At 44.5% G+C, this 19,079-nt stretch overlaps 2 protein-coding genes across 3 annotated transcripts in view; one reads left to right on the top strand and one right to left on the bottom strand.

Annotated features, from left to right (window-relative positions):
- The first annotated feature begins 359 nt into the window (after nucleotides 1–359).
- Nucleotides 360–5,293, top strand: RPL31 (ribosomal protein L31). The gene is made up of 5 exons (XM_015850369.1): nucleotides 360–489; nucleotides 831–947; nucleotides 1,602–1,727; nucleotides 3,913–4,025; nucleotides 5,213–5,293. The coding sequence occupies exons 2-5, from the start codon at nucleotides 841–843 to the stop codon at nucleotides 5,242–5,244; spliced, it is 378 nt and encodes a 125-aa protein (XP_015705855.1). The 5' UTR covers nucleotides 360–489; nucleotides 831–840; the 3' UTR covers nucleotides 5,245–5,293.
- A 471-nt stretch (nucleotides 5,294–5,764) lies between these two features.
- The window catches only part of TBC1D8 (TBC1 domain family member 8), a 44,061-nt gene continuing 30,746 nt past the window's right edge, over nucleotides 5,765–19,079 (bottom strand). For both annotated transcript variants that reach the window (XM_015850348.2, XM_015850356.2), the window contains exons 11-20: nucleotides 18,420–18,537; nucleotides 14,830–15,115; nucleotides 14,208–14,337; nucleotides 13,796–13,894; nucleotides 13,159–13,227; nucleotides 11,564–11,804; nucleotides 8,909–8,974; nucleotides 8,225–8,314; nucleotides 7,958–8,058; nucleotides 5,765–6,749 (exon numbers count right to left, since the gene is read on the bottom strand). In XM_015850348.2, coding sequence (XP_015705834.1) covers nucleotides 6,291–6,749; nucleotides 7,958–8,058; nucleotides 8,225–8,314; nucleotides 8,909–8,974; nucleotides 11,564–11,804; nucleotides 13,159–13,227; nucleotides 13,796–13,894; nucleotides 14,208–14,337; nucleotides 14,830–15,115; nucleotides 18,420–18,537 — 1,659 coding nt within the window. In that variant the 3' untranslated portion in view covers nucleotides 5,765–6,290. The remainder of the gene's footprint in view (nucleotides 6,750–7,957; nucleotides 8,059–8,224; nucleotides 8,315–8,908; nucleotides 8,975–11,563; nucleotides 11,805–13,158; nucleotides 13,228–13,795; nucleotides 13,895–14,207; nucleotides 14,338–14,829; nucleotides 15,116–18,419; nucleotides 18,538–19,079) is intronic.

Consider the following 19,079-nt stretch of genomic DNA (forward strand, 5'->3'; position numbering starts at 1 on the left):
TGGAGGTGTTCAAGACCAGGTTGGACGGGGCCCTGGGCAACCTGATCTAGTAAATGTGTATGTTTGGTGGCCCTGCCAGGCAGGGTTGGAACTACATGATCCTTGAGGTCCCTTCCAACCCGGGTCATTCTGTGATTCTGTGATAATCGCTCAGCTCAGGCTTTTTCCCTAGGCAGATTGGGAAGCCATCACGTTGCCCTGTGCCAGCTGCTGCCCCTTTCTGTCTCAGGGATGAGAGGTGCAGACTGAATGTGAAACTGCCGACCAGTGGGATAATCCTCAACCCAAGTCCCTATATAAGGGGCTTAAACCTCAACCACCCGCAGGGAAACAGCCGCCATCAGACAGAACCCACTGCCCATGCGCAACGCAACCCCAGCCCGTTCCCCTCTCCTTCACCCGCGCTTCCATTTGCGCAGGCGCAACCCGGAACAGTTCCTTTCTCGCTGTCTCCCTTCCGCCTTCCTTTCCGGCCTGTGCCCGAGCGGGGTGAGTATGGCGCAGGCCCATCCGTCCTTAATCCGCCGCCATCCTCCCCACAGGGATGGCGGAGGGAGCTCTCCTCCATCTGTCCCGGCGCGGGGGGCGGCTCAGAGTACGGGGCGGCGGGGAGTTCCTCTCTAAGGACGTCCGCTCCGTAGGGATGGGGCCATGTCCCTTCGGCCCCCTCCGGCCGCAGCGGGGATGGCTGGGGAATGGAGTCACTGAGGCCGCGGGGCCGCTGTACAGGGGCTGCGGTCTCTGTTCTTTATGAGAGAACATAGGCCCCTCCTGGGCTGTGGGAGCAGTGATAGGGGTCTATGTTTGACGTGTGTATGGATGCTTTTCAGTGGTGCTCAGATGGCTCCCGCAAAGAAAGGCAGCGAGAAGAAGAAGGGGCGATCTGCCATCAACGAGGTGGTGACCAGGGAGTACACCATCAACATCCACAAGCGGATCCATGGAGTGTAAGTGGTGGGTTTTTGGTCGGTCAGGTATTGCGTGTGCAGGTGCTATTTGGAACTACAGAGGACAGCAGTGCTTACTGGCACGGATTGCGAGTAGTCTGTTCTCCTACAGTTGTATCCCAGAGGACCAGAGCTGGACTTGGAGATGACTTTATGAAAGACACTTGTTCATCTTTTTGGGGAGTATTCTTGGGTTTAATTTGAAAGGAGAGCAGTTTAGCTCTGTGCCCGAAGCACTGTTGTTTCCTAGCTGCAGTATAAAATGTATCCCACTGTGATAAGTTTTAGAAGTAGTGCTGTAGTCGTATAATTGGATCTGTGCTCGTTGCTGAGCTGAGTGAGGTGTAAGTTGGGGTATGATTTGAGTTGAGCAATGTTTGTTGAGATCTGTGTGTGTTTGACAACATCATGAAGCTCATACAGCTGTGCAGCAGCAAAGTGTTTGAGGAGACTTACTGCAGAATTCCCTTGCAATATGCGTATGGCTGCAGTCACACAAGCAGAAATGAACTTCGAGCAAGAAAGAAACGAGTCTGCAAACTTGACAGTGATGGTTGAAGTTATTTGTGTTGCGTGTTTAGAGAATGCTGGTGGTTTGCTGCAACAAGTGTCCAGTGCTGACAGTTCAATAAATGGTTCTTGTGTTTGTCCCAGTGGCTTCAAGAAGCGAGCACCGCGTGCGCTCAAGGAAATCCGTAAATTTGCAATGAAAGAAATGGGTACTCCTGATGTTCGCATCGACACCAGGCTGAACAAAGCAGTCTGGGCAAAAGGAATAAGGTACGTTTCTGCTGCTCTCTGGGTTGGGTGGGGAGGAACTTCTTAATAATGTTTTTATATATGCAGGACTTAAAGGGCTGGACAATTGTGTAACCTTCTTGCAGTATTACTGTAGTACTGTACTACCCCAGTACCTATCGTGGCAGGAAGATTTTGGAAACCCATTGAAACCCATTGCATTCCCAGCCAGGTACCTGGGGTCTGTAATGTGCCTGAAGAGAATTAGGTCTGAAGCATGGTGAACAGACAAAATGCTGCATGAGAAAATGATGTGGTGTGTTCTAAATAGGGCTGTTATTCTTATGTTTGAGAATACAAATAATAAAGTTGTTGGGGCCAGAAAATAAAACCTGGTGTTAAATTGCTGCCAGAGCGGCAGCTGGTTCAGCATTTGGCACCTGTTAAAGTAGCCCAAAGGCTGTTACTGGGTGTAGAGAGTGGGATCTTTTACACCTTAATAAAGTTATCTGGAAGGGATTTGTACGGTAAGTGTAAGTAAGTCTGGCTCGTGTTGTATTCAGGGTCCTTGTGTGCTGTGGCAGCCCTTCCTTCCAAAGCAGAGTGGGAAGATGGGACTGTTATTGGATGGGCTGTTTTTCTGCCCTTAGTATTAAGCTGTTGTGGTTCATGTGTAAAGAAGTAGTAGTTGTTCAGTCAGGTGAGAGCATAACCTCAGAACTCAGTCATGATGTTACAATCCAGGACTTCTTTGTGTTCATTTGTAAAAGTGCTACTAAGTGCATTCAGCATAAAAGAGCAGGGAATCGTCATGTCTGTCTTTCCACTGTGAGCTTAATTGCTTAACTTGTTGCTAGTTCAGGATCAGTGTCTTCTGAAGGGATGAGGAGAGACTAAAATCACAGTGTCAGCTCTTGCGATGGTTAGTGTGCCAGGCAAAGTAATAAATGCTTTCAGCCTCAGCATCAGACTTAGTGCAGTATGAAGGGAGGAAGCTAGGCTGTGACTGAGTATCACAGAACCAACAGAGCAGTTCAGCTGTCATTCCGTGGGCTCTGAGGAAGAAATGTTGATCAACTGTATGTCGGATAGGTAAGATCTTTGTTTAGCTCTAATGCGTACCAAGGTTGCACTGACTCGTGGCGTACAGGTTGAGCGATACTCTGACTCTTAACAAGGCCCTTGGGCTTTCAAAGTAGTTGTGGGGTTTTTGTGAGTTCTTTCCCCTCGCTGTTTTCTGTTCAGGTAAGAATGTTGGATACAGACAGGGAGATGAGGGGCTGGAGCCGTTCATTAGGAAGGGAGCGGGTGGTGCAGGTGGCAGCAGGCTGTGTGAGCCACCAGTGTGCCCTGGCAGCTAAAGGGCAAACTGTGTACTGGGTTGTATTAAGCACAGCACGGCCACTTGGTTGAAAATGGTGATTCTTCCACTATATTTAGCATTGTTATGGCCTTGTCTTAAATATGGTGTGCAGTTCTGTGTTGCACAACATAAAAAGGATGTTAAGGTCCTAGAAAGAGCCCAGAGGAGGGCACCAGAGCTGTTAATAGGGCTGAAGGCACATCTGTGAAGCTGAGGACACTGGGCTGCACAATCTGGAGGAGGACCAGAGTCGACCTCACTGCTCCCTGCGATACCCTGAGAAGCAGAGGGAGTTGCTCTGCTCCTGGGAGCCAGTGGCAGAAGGGAAATGGCTCAGAGCTGCACCAGGAGAGGTTCAGACTGAGCATTAGGAACAGTTTCTTTATTGTTAGGGAGCTCAAACACTGGAACAGGCTTCCCAGAGAGGTCGGTGATATCCCTTGCCTGTCTGTTTAGGAGGCATTTGGACAGTGCCTTCAATTAAAATGCTTTAATTTCTTGCTAGCCCAGAAATGGTCGGGCAGTTCTTTTCAGGTAAGAAATAATGGTTATTAACAGCTGCTTGCTGATGATAACGACCTTCATAGTCTGTTTGCTGGATCAATAAGTAGTAGAGCAGTGGTGCACTTGTGATGCCAGTGCATCATCAATACCCAAGGCTCAGCTGACTCTTAATGGTGCCCTTAAACATAGAAGCTCCTCTGAGGCAAGCAGCATAAATTCTGAGGTACAGGCCCATGTCTTTGAACAAATAGGCAAAGCTTCAGAAATCAGAGAGGTTAGTAGCCATGGAACAAAGGGCTCTTTTCTTTCCTGTTGACTATAGTACACGTTTTATTAACGGTTAATGATGTCTTGTTTTAGGAATGTTCCTTACCGTATCCGTGTGCGTTTGTCCAGAAAACGCAATGAGGATGAAGATTCCCCAAACAAGCTGTACACGCTGGTTACCTATGTACCAGTCACAACATTCAAAGGTAAGGTTGAACGGTGTCTCTCTTCCTGAAGGAAGTCGTGCATTGTGTTGAACAACTAGTGGAATAGGACAGCTCCCCTCCTGCAATGCAAAGTTAGGATGAAAAAGGTGCAGAAAGGGGCCAGACTGCTGATTTAACTGTAGAGAGCAGGGTAGCTTGCTTGGTCAGCGTTAAAATTGTAAGTATGGAATTGTGTGAAATAATATACAAATATATTTGAAAGCCAAAGAAACACTGTAGATACTAGAGTCATTTAAGATTTGTGATTTCCTATACAAAATACGTCTAATGATCATAGAATCACAAGGTTGGAAAGGACCTATGAGGTCATCTAGTCCAACCATCCTCCCATTACTGTAGCTACAGCAAACCACTAAACCATATCTCATAGCTCCTTATCCAGACACCTCTTGAACACTGCCAGGGATAGTGACTCCACCACCTCCCTGTGCAGCCATTCCAGTGCCTGACCGCTCTCTGAGAGAAAACGTTTTTCCTTATGCCCAGTCTAAACCTCCTCTGGTACAACTTGCAGCCGTTTCAGGTCCTGTTTATTGCCTGGGAGAAGAGGCCGAGCCCCTCCTCATCACAACCTCCTTTCAGGGAGTTGCAGAGAACAATAAGGTCTCCCCTCAGCACTCCTCACCTCCAGACTAAGCAGTTTCAGTTCCCTCAGCTACTCTTCATAATACTTGTTTTCTAGGCCCCTCTACAGTTCTGTTGCTCTTCTCTGCACACATTCCAGGGCCTCAGTGCCTTTCTTGTAGTGAGGGGCCCAAAACTGAACACAGTACTCGAGGTGTGGCCTCACCAGTGCTGAGTACAGGGGGATGATTACATCCCTGTTCCTGCTGGCCACACTATTTCTAATGCAGGCCAGGATGGTATTGGCCTTCTTGGCCACCTGGGCACACTGCTCATGTTCAGCTGATCATCAAACAACACCCCTGGGTCCCTTTCCTCTTCTGATGTTGAAGGCACAAGCAGGTAGAGCCTTCATGTTTGTCAGCTGAAAAATACCTTATCTGCAGAATGGATTTAACGTGAAGCTTCCCTTAGTACTTCCCTGGTGAATTCTTCCAGAAGTAGATCACCAAACTAGCTTTCATATCATAGGTGGATTTATGTATGTGAAGGGGAGTTATAGTAGAAGTAAACAGATGATGGTACAACTTCTTGTTTTGCAGGTCTGCAGACAGTCAATGTGGATGAAAATTAAACCGATTTTAATAACAATAAAACTATTAAGAAGAAAGTTTACTTTTAAATTTCTTTTATTCTCTGGTCTCTTCAAGATCTCGCCCATGAAGCATTGAATCGAACAGGTGACAACTTGTTTTCTTGGGGCTTTGCATAATGGTGGTATTTTTTTATTACTATGTAAACAATACAAGCCAAAACAAACAGAAATCTGTAGACTTCTGCTACAGATGGATGTAATATTGAAGATAGTGTTTGGTTAGCACAGTCCTAGGGTTTTGTTCCTGTGGGAATGAAGAGCTGTGAATCAGGTATTGTAACAGTACTTTGTTGTGTATGTCATCTCTCCTGGATATGGTCTGTAGCTGTTCTTTCTCTGCTGGGCTTCTGGTTGAAAGGTTTGTCCCAGTCAAGTCTGCGTACTGCACTGAGACACAGAGCTCTGGCCAGGCCATTAAATTGGACCACACAACCTCAGGGAATGTGAAGTAGAAACTAATTGCACTTAGCTCCCATCAATCCAGAAATAGTCAATGCAGGTCTGGTACAAAAAGGGTTTATTGAAAAGTGCATACTTCCAGAGACCAACATCAGAAGCACAGTCCGTGTCCACTTAATGGTTCAGCAAGACATACAAATCGGAATACAGTCAAATATATTAAAATAGTTTCAATTACCAGCATTGAAACGGTTTTCAGTTATTAGTGCAAAAAAGGCAACCTAAACAAACTGCAGACAGTAGCTGAATAGTTTTTCCTGTTTGTTTGTTTTCCTTTAAAAAAAAAAACAAAACAAAACAAAAAAGGGACAACAGGAGCCAGCCTCTGCTCTCCCGCTATGGAAGAGGACTTCAGCATCTTGGCACTGCAGACAGATGTTTCCTTTTAACATGGGAGTGGATGGCACAAAATGACTCACACAACTTTTAGCTTTAAAACTCTTAAACCGAAAGCCGCAAACGTAACGAAGTGAAGTGTTGATCAGAAGTCCCCAGCTGACTGAAAGCCTCATACAGTACGTGCTTTGGTGTTCTTTCAGTGCACGTTCCTTTGGATAGCTGCATTGCTACTGCGTGTTCAGTTTTGTATGTTCGCTCCGTGACTGGCAGCTCATCCCGTTGGTTTTGAGACTGTACTGATTCAGCTTTGCGTTCTCAAGTTTTGGTTTTAGCTCGAGGGGTTTCTCAAAGAAATTAACTAATGACTGTTCGGTTAAGAGGGATGCTAAAATATGTTCAAAAGAGACTGTCCAGTCCCCTTCAGTCACAGGTGAAGACTGAGAGTCTCTCTGAAGGGTCTTCACAGTGTCACTAAAAACAGCATCGTGGTCAGAAGCAGAGGCCTGGGCCTGCAGGTCCTCACTGAATTCATCCGATCCGCTCCCCAGGCTGATGCTCCTCTGTCCTACTTCTCCAATCTGAAGCAATAGGGTGGTCACAGTGGCAATGGCTTGATATAAGTCATTCTCCTCCGGATCTTCGTGAAACATGCTGTACAAGGTTTTGCAGAACTGAATGAATTCTCTCTGTAAAGGATGAAAAATCAGAAGTAAGGTGCTGAACGGCCATGCTGTGGGTAACTAGGAGTCAGGAGGGCAGAGTATTGCAATGGAATGCAGAATAGTGCCTGTAGACTTGCACATTTTTAACTTCTGCTTGCTTTAGAAAACTGCAAGCAAAGGGATTTCAACCTCTAGTCAAGCTAAGAAACACTTACTGGAAATCAAAAGGGGAACAGAGCAGAAAAGTATTCTGCTTCCTTGCTTAGAACAGGACCTCGTGCATGACCAAAGGACAAGTGGAGATACGGTCTGTTACTGGCAGAAAGATCATGGGTTGTTAGAATGATTATAACCACAGCAGCCACTCGTAGACCTGCAAATACCTTCCCATTTGCTGCTTCCCCAGCTCTCACCAGTAATGTTTTTTTCTATTTTAAACAAAAAAAAAAGGAAACGCCTACCCTCCCTCACTCACACCTCACGGAGCCTAAGGGCTATGAGCTATGCCACCTGTGAGACCTGAAGTTTTACACAATCAAAGGTTAATTCAAGTTGAAAAGGATCTCAGGAACTTGAATCAAATGCTGCCCTCAGAGAGATGCTGCGAGTCCTGCTAAGCTTATGAAAAGCTGGGGACAGGCCAACAATTAAAAACTTTTAGCTATACCATCACCGAAGGGATTCTAGGTAAATTCTCATTTCTCTTTGGATGTGCATACACATTTTAATAATACAGGGCCCCCTTTCCTCAGTAGGTTCTCTTGTACCAAGAACATACGCAATACTGGCGTTAGGGAAGAGATGACAAGATGACAAGAGCCTTTGGCTGTGCCCTGCTGTTCAGGGTCAGCATTAGGCTAAGGCAGGCCAAATCTCAGCTTGTGATGGATCAATAAAGTTACCCATCTGGTGGGGAAGACATCAGAAAAGACAGAACAGCAATATGCATTCTCAAGAATACTTTGGGTTTATGAAGAGTGCTTTTTTACATCCTAACAATGTACATGTATTTACCAGCCAGTCCTTGGAGAGGAAGATGCTCATAAAGGTGGCTAATTGTTTTTTAACATGACGTCTTTTCCCTCCATCAGAATAATGTAGTCCTAGATAACTACAGGACTGAATCTGAGCTTGGGCTTAAGCTACCTTAAAAGCTAAGCCACTGTATTTAGATAGTTCATTTGTGAATGATTTCTACTTTAAAAACAGACCACAGCCCCTAACATACATACCTGGCTCATTTTTGGCAATTCTTTTTCAGCTTTAGTATCCTTTTCTTTGGCTAGATCCTTCAACATCTGTTTCAACTGCTTTTGGTAATCTACTGCATCTCCTTTTACGGAACAGACACAAAAAGGAGAATTAGTTCTAAAGTCATTGCAGTAAATCAACATTTCAGAATAAAACCTCGAGAGTGAAGACAACAGAGTGGGGGTGACACTTGGAAAGTCGTTATCTCATACACACATGCATAAAATAGAGAACCACTTCCGCCATACCGTTTGACTTTCCAATGACTAATGGTCTTGAAGTTGACAGCAAAGGATTCTTCAGTGGTGACTGGCTTTCTCTTTCATCTTCTGTGAGAGCTGTCCAAAAGAGGTGTCATTAATCCTCCTAAGGCTGCACAGTGGTTATTTGTGTTTGTAAAACTTGATAGTTTGTAAATACTTGAAGAAAGCTAAATAGCAGGGCAAATATGTTTTCAAGCGGTTACTTCATTAAATCATAATGTAAAATTACATTAATGTAAGTAAGGCTGGAGCTGCAGTAAGAGTAGGTAGTCTGCAAGGAATGGCACACTGAACTAAAAACTGAGCAGAGAAACCACTGCAAAATGTTGTCACTTCATCACAACTGGATTGAGACGTGATGAGGACATTTCTGCTGCAAACTGGGTACATCATAATGCAATCCCAGTTTGTATTTAGTCTGGAAGTAACCATAGAACTGGCGACAAAACATCATGAGATGCGGCAGATGTGAGCCTTAACGTTTTGAATCCATAAATCCCATGCAAGAAGCTTTTAACTGGAGTGAGCATAATTACAGACACAGATCCCAGCAAGACAGGAAGGGAGCAAGACAGTTCATTAAGTAGCCTCTTCCCAATGGTTTTCATCAGCTGGTTTGCTGTTTGTTTTTTTAAGGGAATCTGAGGTATATCCTTTTAAGTTTCTTACCAGGTGGGATGTGCAGCTTATACAGGAACTTTATCTTTTCATTCATTTCTCCATTGTACATGACATCTGTGAGAAGAATGGGTGGGGGGGGGAGGGAGAAGAAAAATAAGGAAGTGGACTCGAGCATTTACTCCCACAGCTTAAAATAAATGAACCATCTCGGTGCACAAAAGAGAATTGTTTGCAAGAACAATATATGAAAACAAGCATATTACTTTGAAATATTTTAAGTTGTGCCTATTAATGAGGAGTGGCAGGTGACAGGCATCTGTTGTGTTCTTTGTTGTCAAACAGATTGGGAGTACCTACCCTATAGAACTTCATCATCATTTAAAAATACCAGGGAGAACGGCAGGGCATGCTGTTTGTTGCTTCAATATAAGCAGTAACAAGAATGGGGGAGAGACAGAAAACTCTTCCTTAGGGGCCATCATGTTTTTAATTTCTTCCCCTTAGTCCTTACCACTATTGTATAAAATAAGCCCCAACAAGAGATCTACTTCTCTTGTAATAGAGCTAATGTTTTCAGTGATCAGATGAAATGAGATTCATGGAATGGGTTGGGTTGGAAGGAGCCTTTAAGATCACCTGGTTCCAACCCCCCTAGAGGGACAGCTCCCTCTAGAGCAGGTTGCTCACAGCCCTATCCAGCCTGGCCTTGAATGCTCCAGGCAGGGGGCATCCACAGCCTCACAGGGCAACTTGTTCCAGTGTCTCACCACCCTTGCAGAAAATAATTTCCTCCTAATATCCAGTATAAATCTAATCTCTTCCAATTTAAAGCCATTTCCCCTCATCCTGTCACTACCTGCCCTTCTTAAAAGTCCCTCCCTGACCTTCCTCTAGGCCCCCTTCAGGTACTGGAAAGCTGCTACAAGGTTCCCCTGGAGGTTTCCTCTTCTCCAGGCTGAAGAACGCCAGCTCTCTCAGCCTGTCCCCTTACAGGAGACGCTCCAGCCCTCTGATCATCTTCACGGCCCTCTTCTGGACCTGCTCCAACAGCTCCACATCCTTCTTGTGCTGGGGGTCTCAAACTGGACACAGTATTCCAGGTGGGGATTCATGAGAGCAGAGTAAAGGGGCAGAATCACCTCCATCAACCTGCTGGCCACGCTTTTCTTGATGCATTCCAGGATATGGTTGGCCTCTTGGGCTGCAAGTAAGCACTGCTGGCTAGTGTTGAGTCTTTCATCAACTGACACCCCCAAATCCTTCTCCTCAGGGCTGCTCTCAAGCCATTCTCTCTGCTCAACCGGTATTGTGGTTGGCATTGCCCCAGCACAGGTGCAGGACCTTGCACTTGGCCTTGTTGAACTTCATGAGGTTGGCACGGGCCCATCTCTCAAGCCTGTCCAAGTCCCTCTGGATGGCATCCCTTCCCTCTGGCATGTCAACTGCACTGCTCAGCTTGGTGTCATCTGCAAACTCGCTGAGGGTGCTCTCAATCCCACTGTCAATGTCACCTACAAAAAGGACAAGCAGCACTGGTCCCACCACCAATCCCTGAGGAATACCACTTATCATCAGTCTCCACTTGGACACTGAGACATTGACCACAGCCCTCTGAGTGTGACCATCCTGCCAGATCCTTATCCAGCAAGCGCTCCATCAAATCCATTTTTCTCCAATTTAGCAGCCAAGATGTTGTGTGGGACAGTGTCAAACGCTTTGCACAAGTCCATATAGTTGACATCAGATGCTTTTCCTTTATCCACTGGCACTGTAATTCCATCATAAAAAACAAGTTCATCAGGCATGACTTGCCCTTGGTGAAGCCATGTTGGTTACCACCAATCACCTCATCTTTATTTTCCATGTGCCTTAGCAGGGCCTTCAGAAGGATCTGCTCCATGATCTTGCCAGGCACAGAGGTGAGACTGACTGGCCTGTGGTTCCCTGGATCTTCTTTTCTTCCTCTTTTTGAGAATGGGGTTTATATTTCCCCTTTTCCAATCAGTGGGAACTTCACCAGACTGCCATGACCTTTCAAATACGGATGCACAGCAGCTTGGCAAGTTCATCCACCAGTTCCCTCAGAACCTGCGGATGGATCCCTTGGACTTGTGCAGCTTCAGATTCTTTCGATGGTCTAGAACCTCATCTTCACTTACAGTGGGCAGATCTTCCTTCTCCCAGCTCTTACCTTCCACACAGACCCATGTATGATTTTAATTCATAAAATACTTTCAACAAAATTACTAACACATATTTTAATATGATACTGAATGATGTCCTTAGGCGTCTTTTAAATCTAACCTACTTACTGTGAATGGAACAGTGAATATTAGTGAAGGTCATGTTATGTGAATTACGCGTAGAAGAAAAATACCTGCTTACATCTTCATAGAATGGTTAGTGTTGGAAGAGATGTCAAATCCCATTCAGCCCCTACACCCCTGCCATGGGCAGGGCTGCCCCCCACCAGCTCAGGCTGCCCAGGGCCCCAGGGTACCACAGCTTCTCTGCACAGCTGTGCCAGCACCCCGCAGCCCTCTGAGTAAAGAACTTCCTCCTAATACCTAACCTAGATCTCCCCTCTCTTAGTTTAAAACAATTCCCCCTTGTCTCATCACTGTCTGCCAATTATGTGACATCTGTCTCACCCCAAGCCACCACGCCTCTGTCAACTTTCCACCCCATGCGAGAAGCCAATACCTAGGCAGCTGGCAAGGCCCTTGAACTCAATGAGGTGGTCCATATTCTCATCTAGGAGCCGGAATGTCCTCTCAGCGAGGATGTCTGTGTGCTCCCCACACGTCCAGGGTGAAACAAGCTTGTAGAGGTTAGTAAACTGCTGGGCATCAATCCGGTACTGCTCGGCGTACGGCCTGCTGGGGTCGTGTCGCTCAGCAGCAGGCCCCACCGTGTCCCAGTAGCACCTTATCAGATGTTCCCTCTAGGAGAAATCAAATGCAGGAGAACGGAATTGCAGTCTGTGATATCAAAGAGAGCATGACTGGCGGAAAAAGGCATTCACATCAAAGTGTGCTGGAAATGCTCAGAATTCTCTTTGTGCGTAGCGTTATAATAATACTGAGACTATTCATGTAAGAAAAAGCTAAGTATGAATCTTTAATTAGAGCATCCAAGTGCTCTAATTATTGCCAATGGGTAATTAATAAATTTGAAAAGAAACTGGACAGACTCTTGGGAGGAAGAGCTACTGACACTCTATTGGCTGCATCTGGCTCAGGACATCTATCCAAAGGTACAGGGAGAAAATTCAAGGTGTCAAACATGCTCGACCTGCTCATTAATTCTCTCCCAGACCTCTCAGTTTGGATGCTGTTCCCATTATTCTTCCCTTAGGGACATGTTGATGCACAACAAAGAGTCCCCAGCACAACGAGCTGTCCTGAGGGAGCAAAGGAGGTAATGAAAAAAAGGAATCACAAAGAAACCAAGTGAGAAAAGATGAGTGCAAATAAGAGTCAAGGATAAAAAACAGCAGCAAGGAGCAGGAGGGAGGCACTACAGAGTGAGCCCCAGCAGCATTATCTTACCACAACTAATGGAACAGGAATATAGCTGCTCTTAGCCACAAAGATACTTAACACTGAGTACATACCACAGGAATGTTCTCAGTGCCTAATATTTATGGATGAACAACAGATCAAAAGAAACATACATTAAATGTCCATTACATGCGTGGAGCTCTAAATCATGGGTATCAGTGTAATCTTAGATGTTTCCATCTCAAAATATCTTTTGTAACAGCTCTTTCAATTATCATCCTGACATTAAGGAACTGAACTAGAAACTGCTTTTAGTTGTTCGAAAATGAGAAGAAAAATACTAAAAAAGGAGAATTGGGAGCTAATAGGGAATATGTAAGTTTCTGGGTTTCCTCCTCACTCCCTTGATGATTGAGAGTGCCTTTAAAGAGCAGTAAGACAGCACGACTTGAAAGTATTACGGATCTGCAGTGAGCAGAACTACATAATAAGTCCTGTCTGTGAGTGAAAATTACTGGGACCTAATTTCTCACAGACTATTACCAAGCAGCAAGTTAGAAAAAGTAATCTCAATAATTCTCCATTGAATTATCAGTACATTAGTATTGCTCTCTACTGGACAACCACATAAAGGACAAGATGATAAGTTCCAGCTAAGAACTCATCCAGGTAACACAGAACAACTCTGCAAGATGTTCCAGACATGAAATCTGAGATGGCTGTGCTAAATGATGGCTGGAGGTTACAGCCAGAAGCCTCAAATAGCTTAATCCCCTACTCTTTATGTATACCAACCTTGAATAGGTCATACAATTCCTCTAAATCTTCAGGAAGAATTGAAACATCTGGGATGACAACTCGGAGCTTAAGAAGAAAGAGAATGCGTGTTAGTCATAATGCTTGCTCCTGCCATCACTGACATGAACAGGCAAGCACAGGAACCCTCCCAGTGACTGTTCTTATGTGGTACAGGTGAAAACTGGAGCACTGAAACATCTTTGCGATTCCAACCCCCCTTCTCTAGGTTCACTGGTTGGACAAGCTGTGAAAAGAGAAATCCCCCAAGGACTACTAGAAACAAAGGCAGGAAGTCCCTAAGCTGCAGGTCACGGGAGGCCAGGGAAGCATCGCATCACGCTCACCCTGTTCTTGCTCTTCCCCAGGCATCTGCCCAGGGCCACCGCCACACACAAAGCATGAGGCTGGCCTGTCCTGCAGCTGTTCTTTATATTATAGCCACCCTAAAAAAATAACATGCATGGCTGCAAAACAAAGGCATCAAGCATCCCAGAAAAGAGCTTTATTCCCGAATCAATAATGATTCGCCCTTTTTTCATAATCTTGCACCTTAAAAAGACTGAAAACTGGTTGCCACAGAACGACAGGGCTGAGGGTAGGTGTTAAAACTCCGCCTAAACAACATTCTACTCACCACGTTTTGCTTGGTTGTGTCTTCATGGCTTTGCAGAACCCGGATTCTGTGTTTGTAGCGCATATGCTCTATCTGTTCCACAGAGTGGTCTCCAAATTTCTAGAATGGAGGAACAGCAGCTTATTGCTTTATACATTTTTCTACACTGATAATTCCAGCAAACTGTATCACCAGAAGATGGGAAATACAGCTTTTAAAGTATCGTGACTCTCTCAAGAACTCACAATTTAAAGCATATTCAGTCTCTAACTGACCTCTCAGTTTATGTATTTATTCTGCACTGAGCATTCTGCATTTCAGCACTTCTTCAAGGACCTTTAAAAATGTGTATTAACATCCGTGTTGAATTTTAACCTTTTTCTTTTACAACATTATAACTTATCTGACCAGCAGACACCAAGCTGGATTTTACCTCATAAGAATCATGAATGAGATTAGCTATTTCAGTCACTGGAGTGGCTTCCTGATCATCACTGAAAAATGCGTGGTGATTACCAATAGGTGGCAGAGGGCTCTCCTCATTTTTAACGTGCTCTAAAAACCTAGAGGGAATAAGTACAAGCAACACAGATTATTCCACATTATGCTTTTTTTCAATATAAATAATAAGTCTTACGGCTCATATTTAGAACACATTTTTTCTTTAGGTTGCTATGCTTTTTAGAAATGCCTTCAATATTGCTCATCCTAGGAACAAGAAGCCTGACAAATGACTAAACGCTGCCCAAGAAAACTTCTGTCTCCTTGAAGTCGGGAGCAGGAAGCTCGTCACTCCAGGGAAGACATGAAGAGCAGCAATACATATTGCACACTGACACAGTCCGTGCATGTCTCGGCACCGCCAGGAAATGTCACAGGACATATATTTGTCAGAATTACAAAGTCCATTGTTTGAGATAGGCACCGTGCAAGCAGCAGCGGCATGTTAACACAGGGTGCCTGCGGTTGTCATGACAACAGCACCCAAATTCCCTTGACTGCAGAAAGATTTGCAAGGGAAAGCAACGTTCCTACAACCAGATGCGTGACGGTACCTGCTCAGAATCATCAGGGCCTGCCCATCATCTTTGCTGTTACACAAGTCCACCGCATTGGCTTCAAGTATGGCCAAGCCTAGCTGGAATATGGCTTTGATCCCATCATAGAAAAAGCAGTCTACGACATTCACAGCACTTTCTAGAGGCATGATGCTAAGAAAAAGGGTGAGGAACCATGAAAGAGAAATGGAAGCTAAGGTAGTCAGATCCTTCATATGTTCGGCCAGTTCTGGAAGCTGCTCTTTTATAAGCTCTTCAAACACCGACTGGTCTACCTGAGCACCTGCAAAGTGCAAGAAGTGATATTAGCCAGGACTGACACAGGAAAAATACTCTTTAAAGCTAACGATGATCGCTGTTTTAAGACATTCCTTAAAAATTACACTGACAAGATATGCATATGGCTACAATGAAATTCCCACTATCTTCCTGCTGTGATCTCAGCCCCAACCCTTATGTCTGTGATCCTCACTGCAACATTCTGCAAGAAGACCGTGTTGGTTCTGCTAAGTGCCTTTAGGGTGCAGTAAAACAGTAATAGTAGCAGCTGTTGTTTTTAGCTAAAACAGCACATAATAATTAAGTGGTAAGAAAAGCAATCTTAAAGTGTTTTACTGTTCGACTTGGGGTCTATGTAATGAAACAGTAGATTCCTCTACAGCATATGTGCTCAAGCAAGCAGGCAGCAGAGCTTTCACTCCAGGTAACAAAATATAGGAGGTGACAACATTCATTAAGCAGGAATAAAAGGATTTAGACGTATATGAATACATGTGTACAAATGCACATCCTCTCAGCTGGCAGTGCTGGGTACAGCAGGATACACCCCCAGGAGCATCAGCTGAAGACAGTAAAAGTTGAAAATGATCATGAGTACAAAATTCCAGTAATTTTATCTTTCAAGCTATTGCAGGCAATTGTTCCTTATCACAGTCCACAACAATAACAGGAAACAGCTTCAATTGCCATCAAAACCCTGATACATGTATATCCCCAGTACTCAAAAGATCCACCATCCAAAGGCAGAACTGAACCTGGTAGGTAGGAAAATACTAGAGTATCCATTCAAAAAAAGGATGACCCAAATGACTTCTTCAGGACTGAAAAGGGAATTCAGAGAAATGAAGTGGGGTTTTCACTGTCTGAAAAATGATAATAGCAAGGTGATGACAATCTAACAAATACAGTGTAGTAAATATGGCCCATACATTTATGAAGAGGATGGAAAAGTTATGGTAACATGAGAACTGAACATGCATGACTCTTGTCTCCATTCTTGACTCAAGTATAACTTGTTTCTAACGTATCATCATAGTATTACCGAATCACAGAGTGGCTTGGGGTGGAAGGATCCTTAATGATCATGCCCCCACCAGCTCAGGCTGCCCAGGGCCCCATCCAACCTGGCCTTGAGCACCTCCACGGATGGGCACCACAGCTTCTGTGGGCAGCTGTGCCAGCACCTCACCACCCTCAGAGTAAAATTTTCTCTTAACATCTAATCTACACCTCTCCTCTTTTAGTTTAAAACCATTTCCCCTTATTCTATCGTTGTCTGCCTATGTAAAAAGTTGGTCTCCGTCCTTACAAGCACCTTTCAAGTACTGGAAGGTTGCAATGAGGTCTCCCCAGAGCCTTCTCTCCAAGCTGAAGGAGCCCAAATCCCTCAATCTTTCTTCACAGGAGAGCTGCTCCAGCCTTCTGATCATCTTTATGGCCCTCCTCTGGACCCCTTTTAACAGCTTCACAACTTTGTTGTGCTGGGCTCCCCAGGCCTGGACACAGTACTCCAGCTGGGGCTTTTTCAATTACTATGGAGGGTGACTTGGCAACCACATCAACCAGTTCCTTCAGTACTCTGCAACGCATGTCATCTGGTTCAGTTTCATTAGCAGGTCTCAGCCTTGCTCTTCACTTACAATGGGAGGGATTTTGATTCCCCGACACAACAGGCACAGGAAGCCTGGTTGCCAGCAAAGACAGAGGCAAAGAACTTGCTGAGTACCTCAGTCTTCTCCATGTCTGTTGTAGCCAGTTCTCCCTTCTCAATTAACAGAGGCTCACCTTGACCTATCTTTTCTGGCCAATGCACTTGTAGAATCCCTTCTTGTTATTTTTCACATCCATCCCCAAGTTCAGTTCCATTTGTACCCTGGCTTTCCTGATCCCATCTCCACATATTCAGACGGCACTCTTGCATTCTCAAGCCATACATCCCTGCTTCAACTGCCTGTTCAGGTGCCTCAGACATTGTATGTCATAAAGAAAATGGCCAAAAAAAAAAGATGGAGCTAAGGAGGTCTGGAATAACCAAGGCCATTAATTCAGTAGTTGCTTTGACTGTACAGCTTACTCACTCACTCACACTTCAAGAGGAAAAGCACAGTGACTTGATACCAAGGCCAGAGATTACTAAAGTTACAGAGATCAGAATTTGGACAACATTTTTGGCAGCATGGATGAAAAGTTGGGTCTTGGAAGAGCTGAGCAGAAAGAAACAATACAAAGTTCAGATAAGAGTTGGTTGCAAATCAAAATGAAGGTCAAATGAAATGTGAATACAAACTCAAGGAACAGGAACCAGAGAAGGCAAGGTGGGGAAGATTAGTAGCACCAATTTGGACACAATAAGGTCAAGAATAAATCAAGCAGCAGAAATAATTACTCAGTGAACCAATCATGGTGCAAAACTGCATGGGTACCATTCTACTAGGGGGAAGAGAAGAGCTTCTTGAGCTGACCACTCCCCATGCTACAGTCTTTTGCACAAAGTCACAAGTCACCAGATCCCTCCCTTTAGTACAACAACAGTGCAATGGCAGTCACTTACTAAAGAGTAATGTTAGTATTGAAGAGGAGAAAGCTATGAGATATTTCTGTAAGAGAAGGAAGAGACTGCAAAGAACAAGTACTTTTTCTTGCATGTCTGTGTGCAATTACTCTGTCAAGCAGCTCAGCTCCTCTCTTCCTGTGCATGAGGCAGGCATTAGCAATTTACATGATTACTTTCACAACAGTTTCTAAAACAGCTGCATTGCAATGAAGCAAAGACATGACACGTGCAGTACAAAGCATATGCTACAGAGGAACTGGGGTTATTTCTTATTGCTGTGCCTCACTTTTAGCAATCTGGTTTTGTACCAGCACTCATTACAAAGGGTCATTTTAGATGCATGTCTAAAATTACTCTAGCAGCTAGGCAATGCAGACACATCAGCTCAAAAACAGCCTGCAGATCTTTCCTAAACCGATCTGAAACAGCTAGAATCTCTATCACTGCTAACCAAGACACACAAGCTCTTCTATTTTTATCTAGCAGGCAAAAGTTCTACTACCTTCTGACCAACAGGAGAAAAAAATAGGCAAACTATAAGAAGCAGAGTGTATGTTTATGGCTCTTGCAGCTCAGACTCTCTCAATCAAAAAATAACACTGGAACTTAAGCAGTCACAGCTGCTGTCTTTCCACAGTACACAAGCATATGAACCACCTCACTCATGGGTTCTGCATCTCACCCTTAGTTCTCCCGGTGCCACCTAGCTGACCCTTCCCAGCTAGCAAGAAGAGTGGAAGAGACATCAGCTTACCTATCACTCGGTGGTTGAAGTAATCTGGGAGCATTCGTTCACACACAGCAACCAACAGCCAAAAGGCTTCTTCCTCTTTGGCATACAGCAATAACACAGAGGTCAAAATATTCATAGACTTACAAGGGGAAAAAAGAAAATCAGGATTTATTAGTGACAGCAAAACCTACTGGCAAAAGCTAAGTTGTGGATATTTTTAAGTAAACGTAGCCTAACTTGATGTAAGCAGCTGGCAAAAACAGCCAAGGAAAGGTAACAGTCAGTGAATACATAATTACAACCCAAACAAAAACATAACGAGTTTTTCAAGCTTACAAATGCTGCTTTTCCTAAGAGTAATAGGAAACATCTAAGAAAGGCACAATTCTGTATTTGCCCAGATGCAAAGTAGGTAGCTGACAGTGAGAGATGTTTGGGGCCTGCTTTTCCCCCCTTTCTATATTTGTATTTCAAAAGAAGAGTGGGAATCTGGGACTGTTAGGACGTTAGCTAGAATTCAGAGCTGCACAGAAGGCACAGAGATTAATTTAGGTGACAGCGGGTAAAGAATTTCATCATTTGTCATCAGTGTTGGAAAAAAGCGCAGAGCCTCATTAAACCTCTGCTCAAGTGCACTGTGCGAATCTCATCTGCATAGGCCAGCTCCCTTTGCACTGTCTC

This window comes from Coturnix japonica, chromosome 1 (genome assembly GCF_001577835.2).
Source record: "Coturnix japonica isolate 7356 chromosome 1, Coturnix japonica 2.1, whole genome shotgun sequence".
Taxonomy (NCBI): Eukaryota; Metazoa; Chordata; class Aves; order Galliformes; family Phasianidae; genus Coturnix; species Coturnix japonica.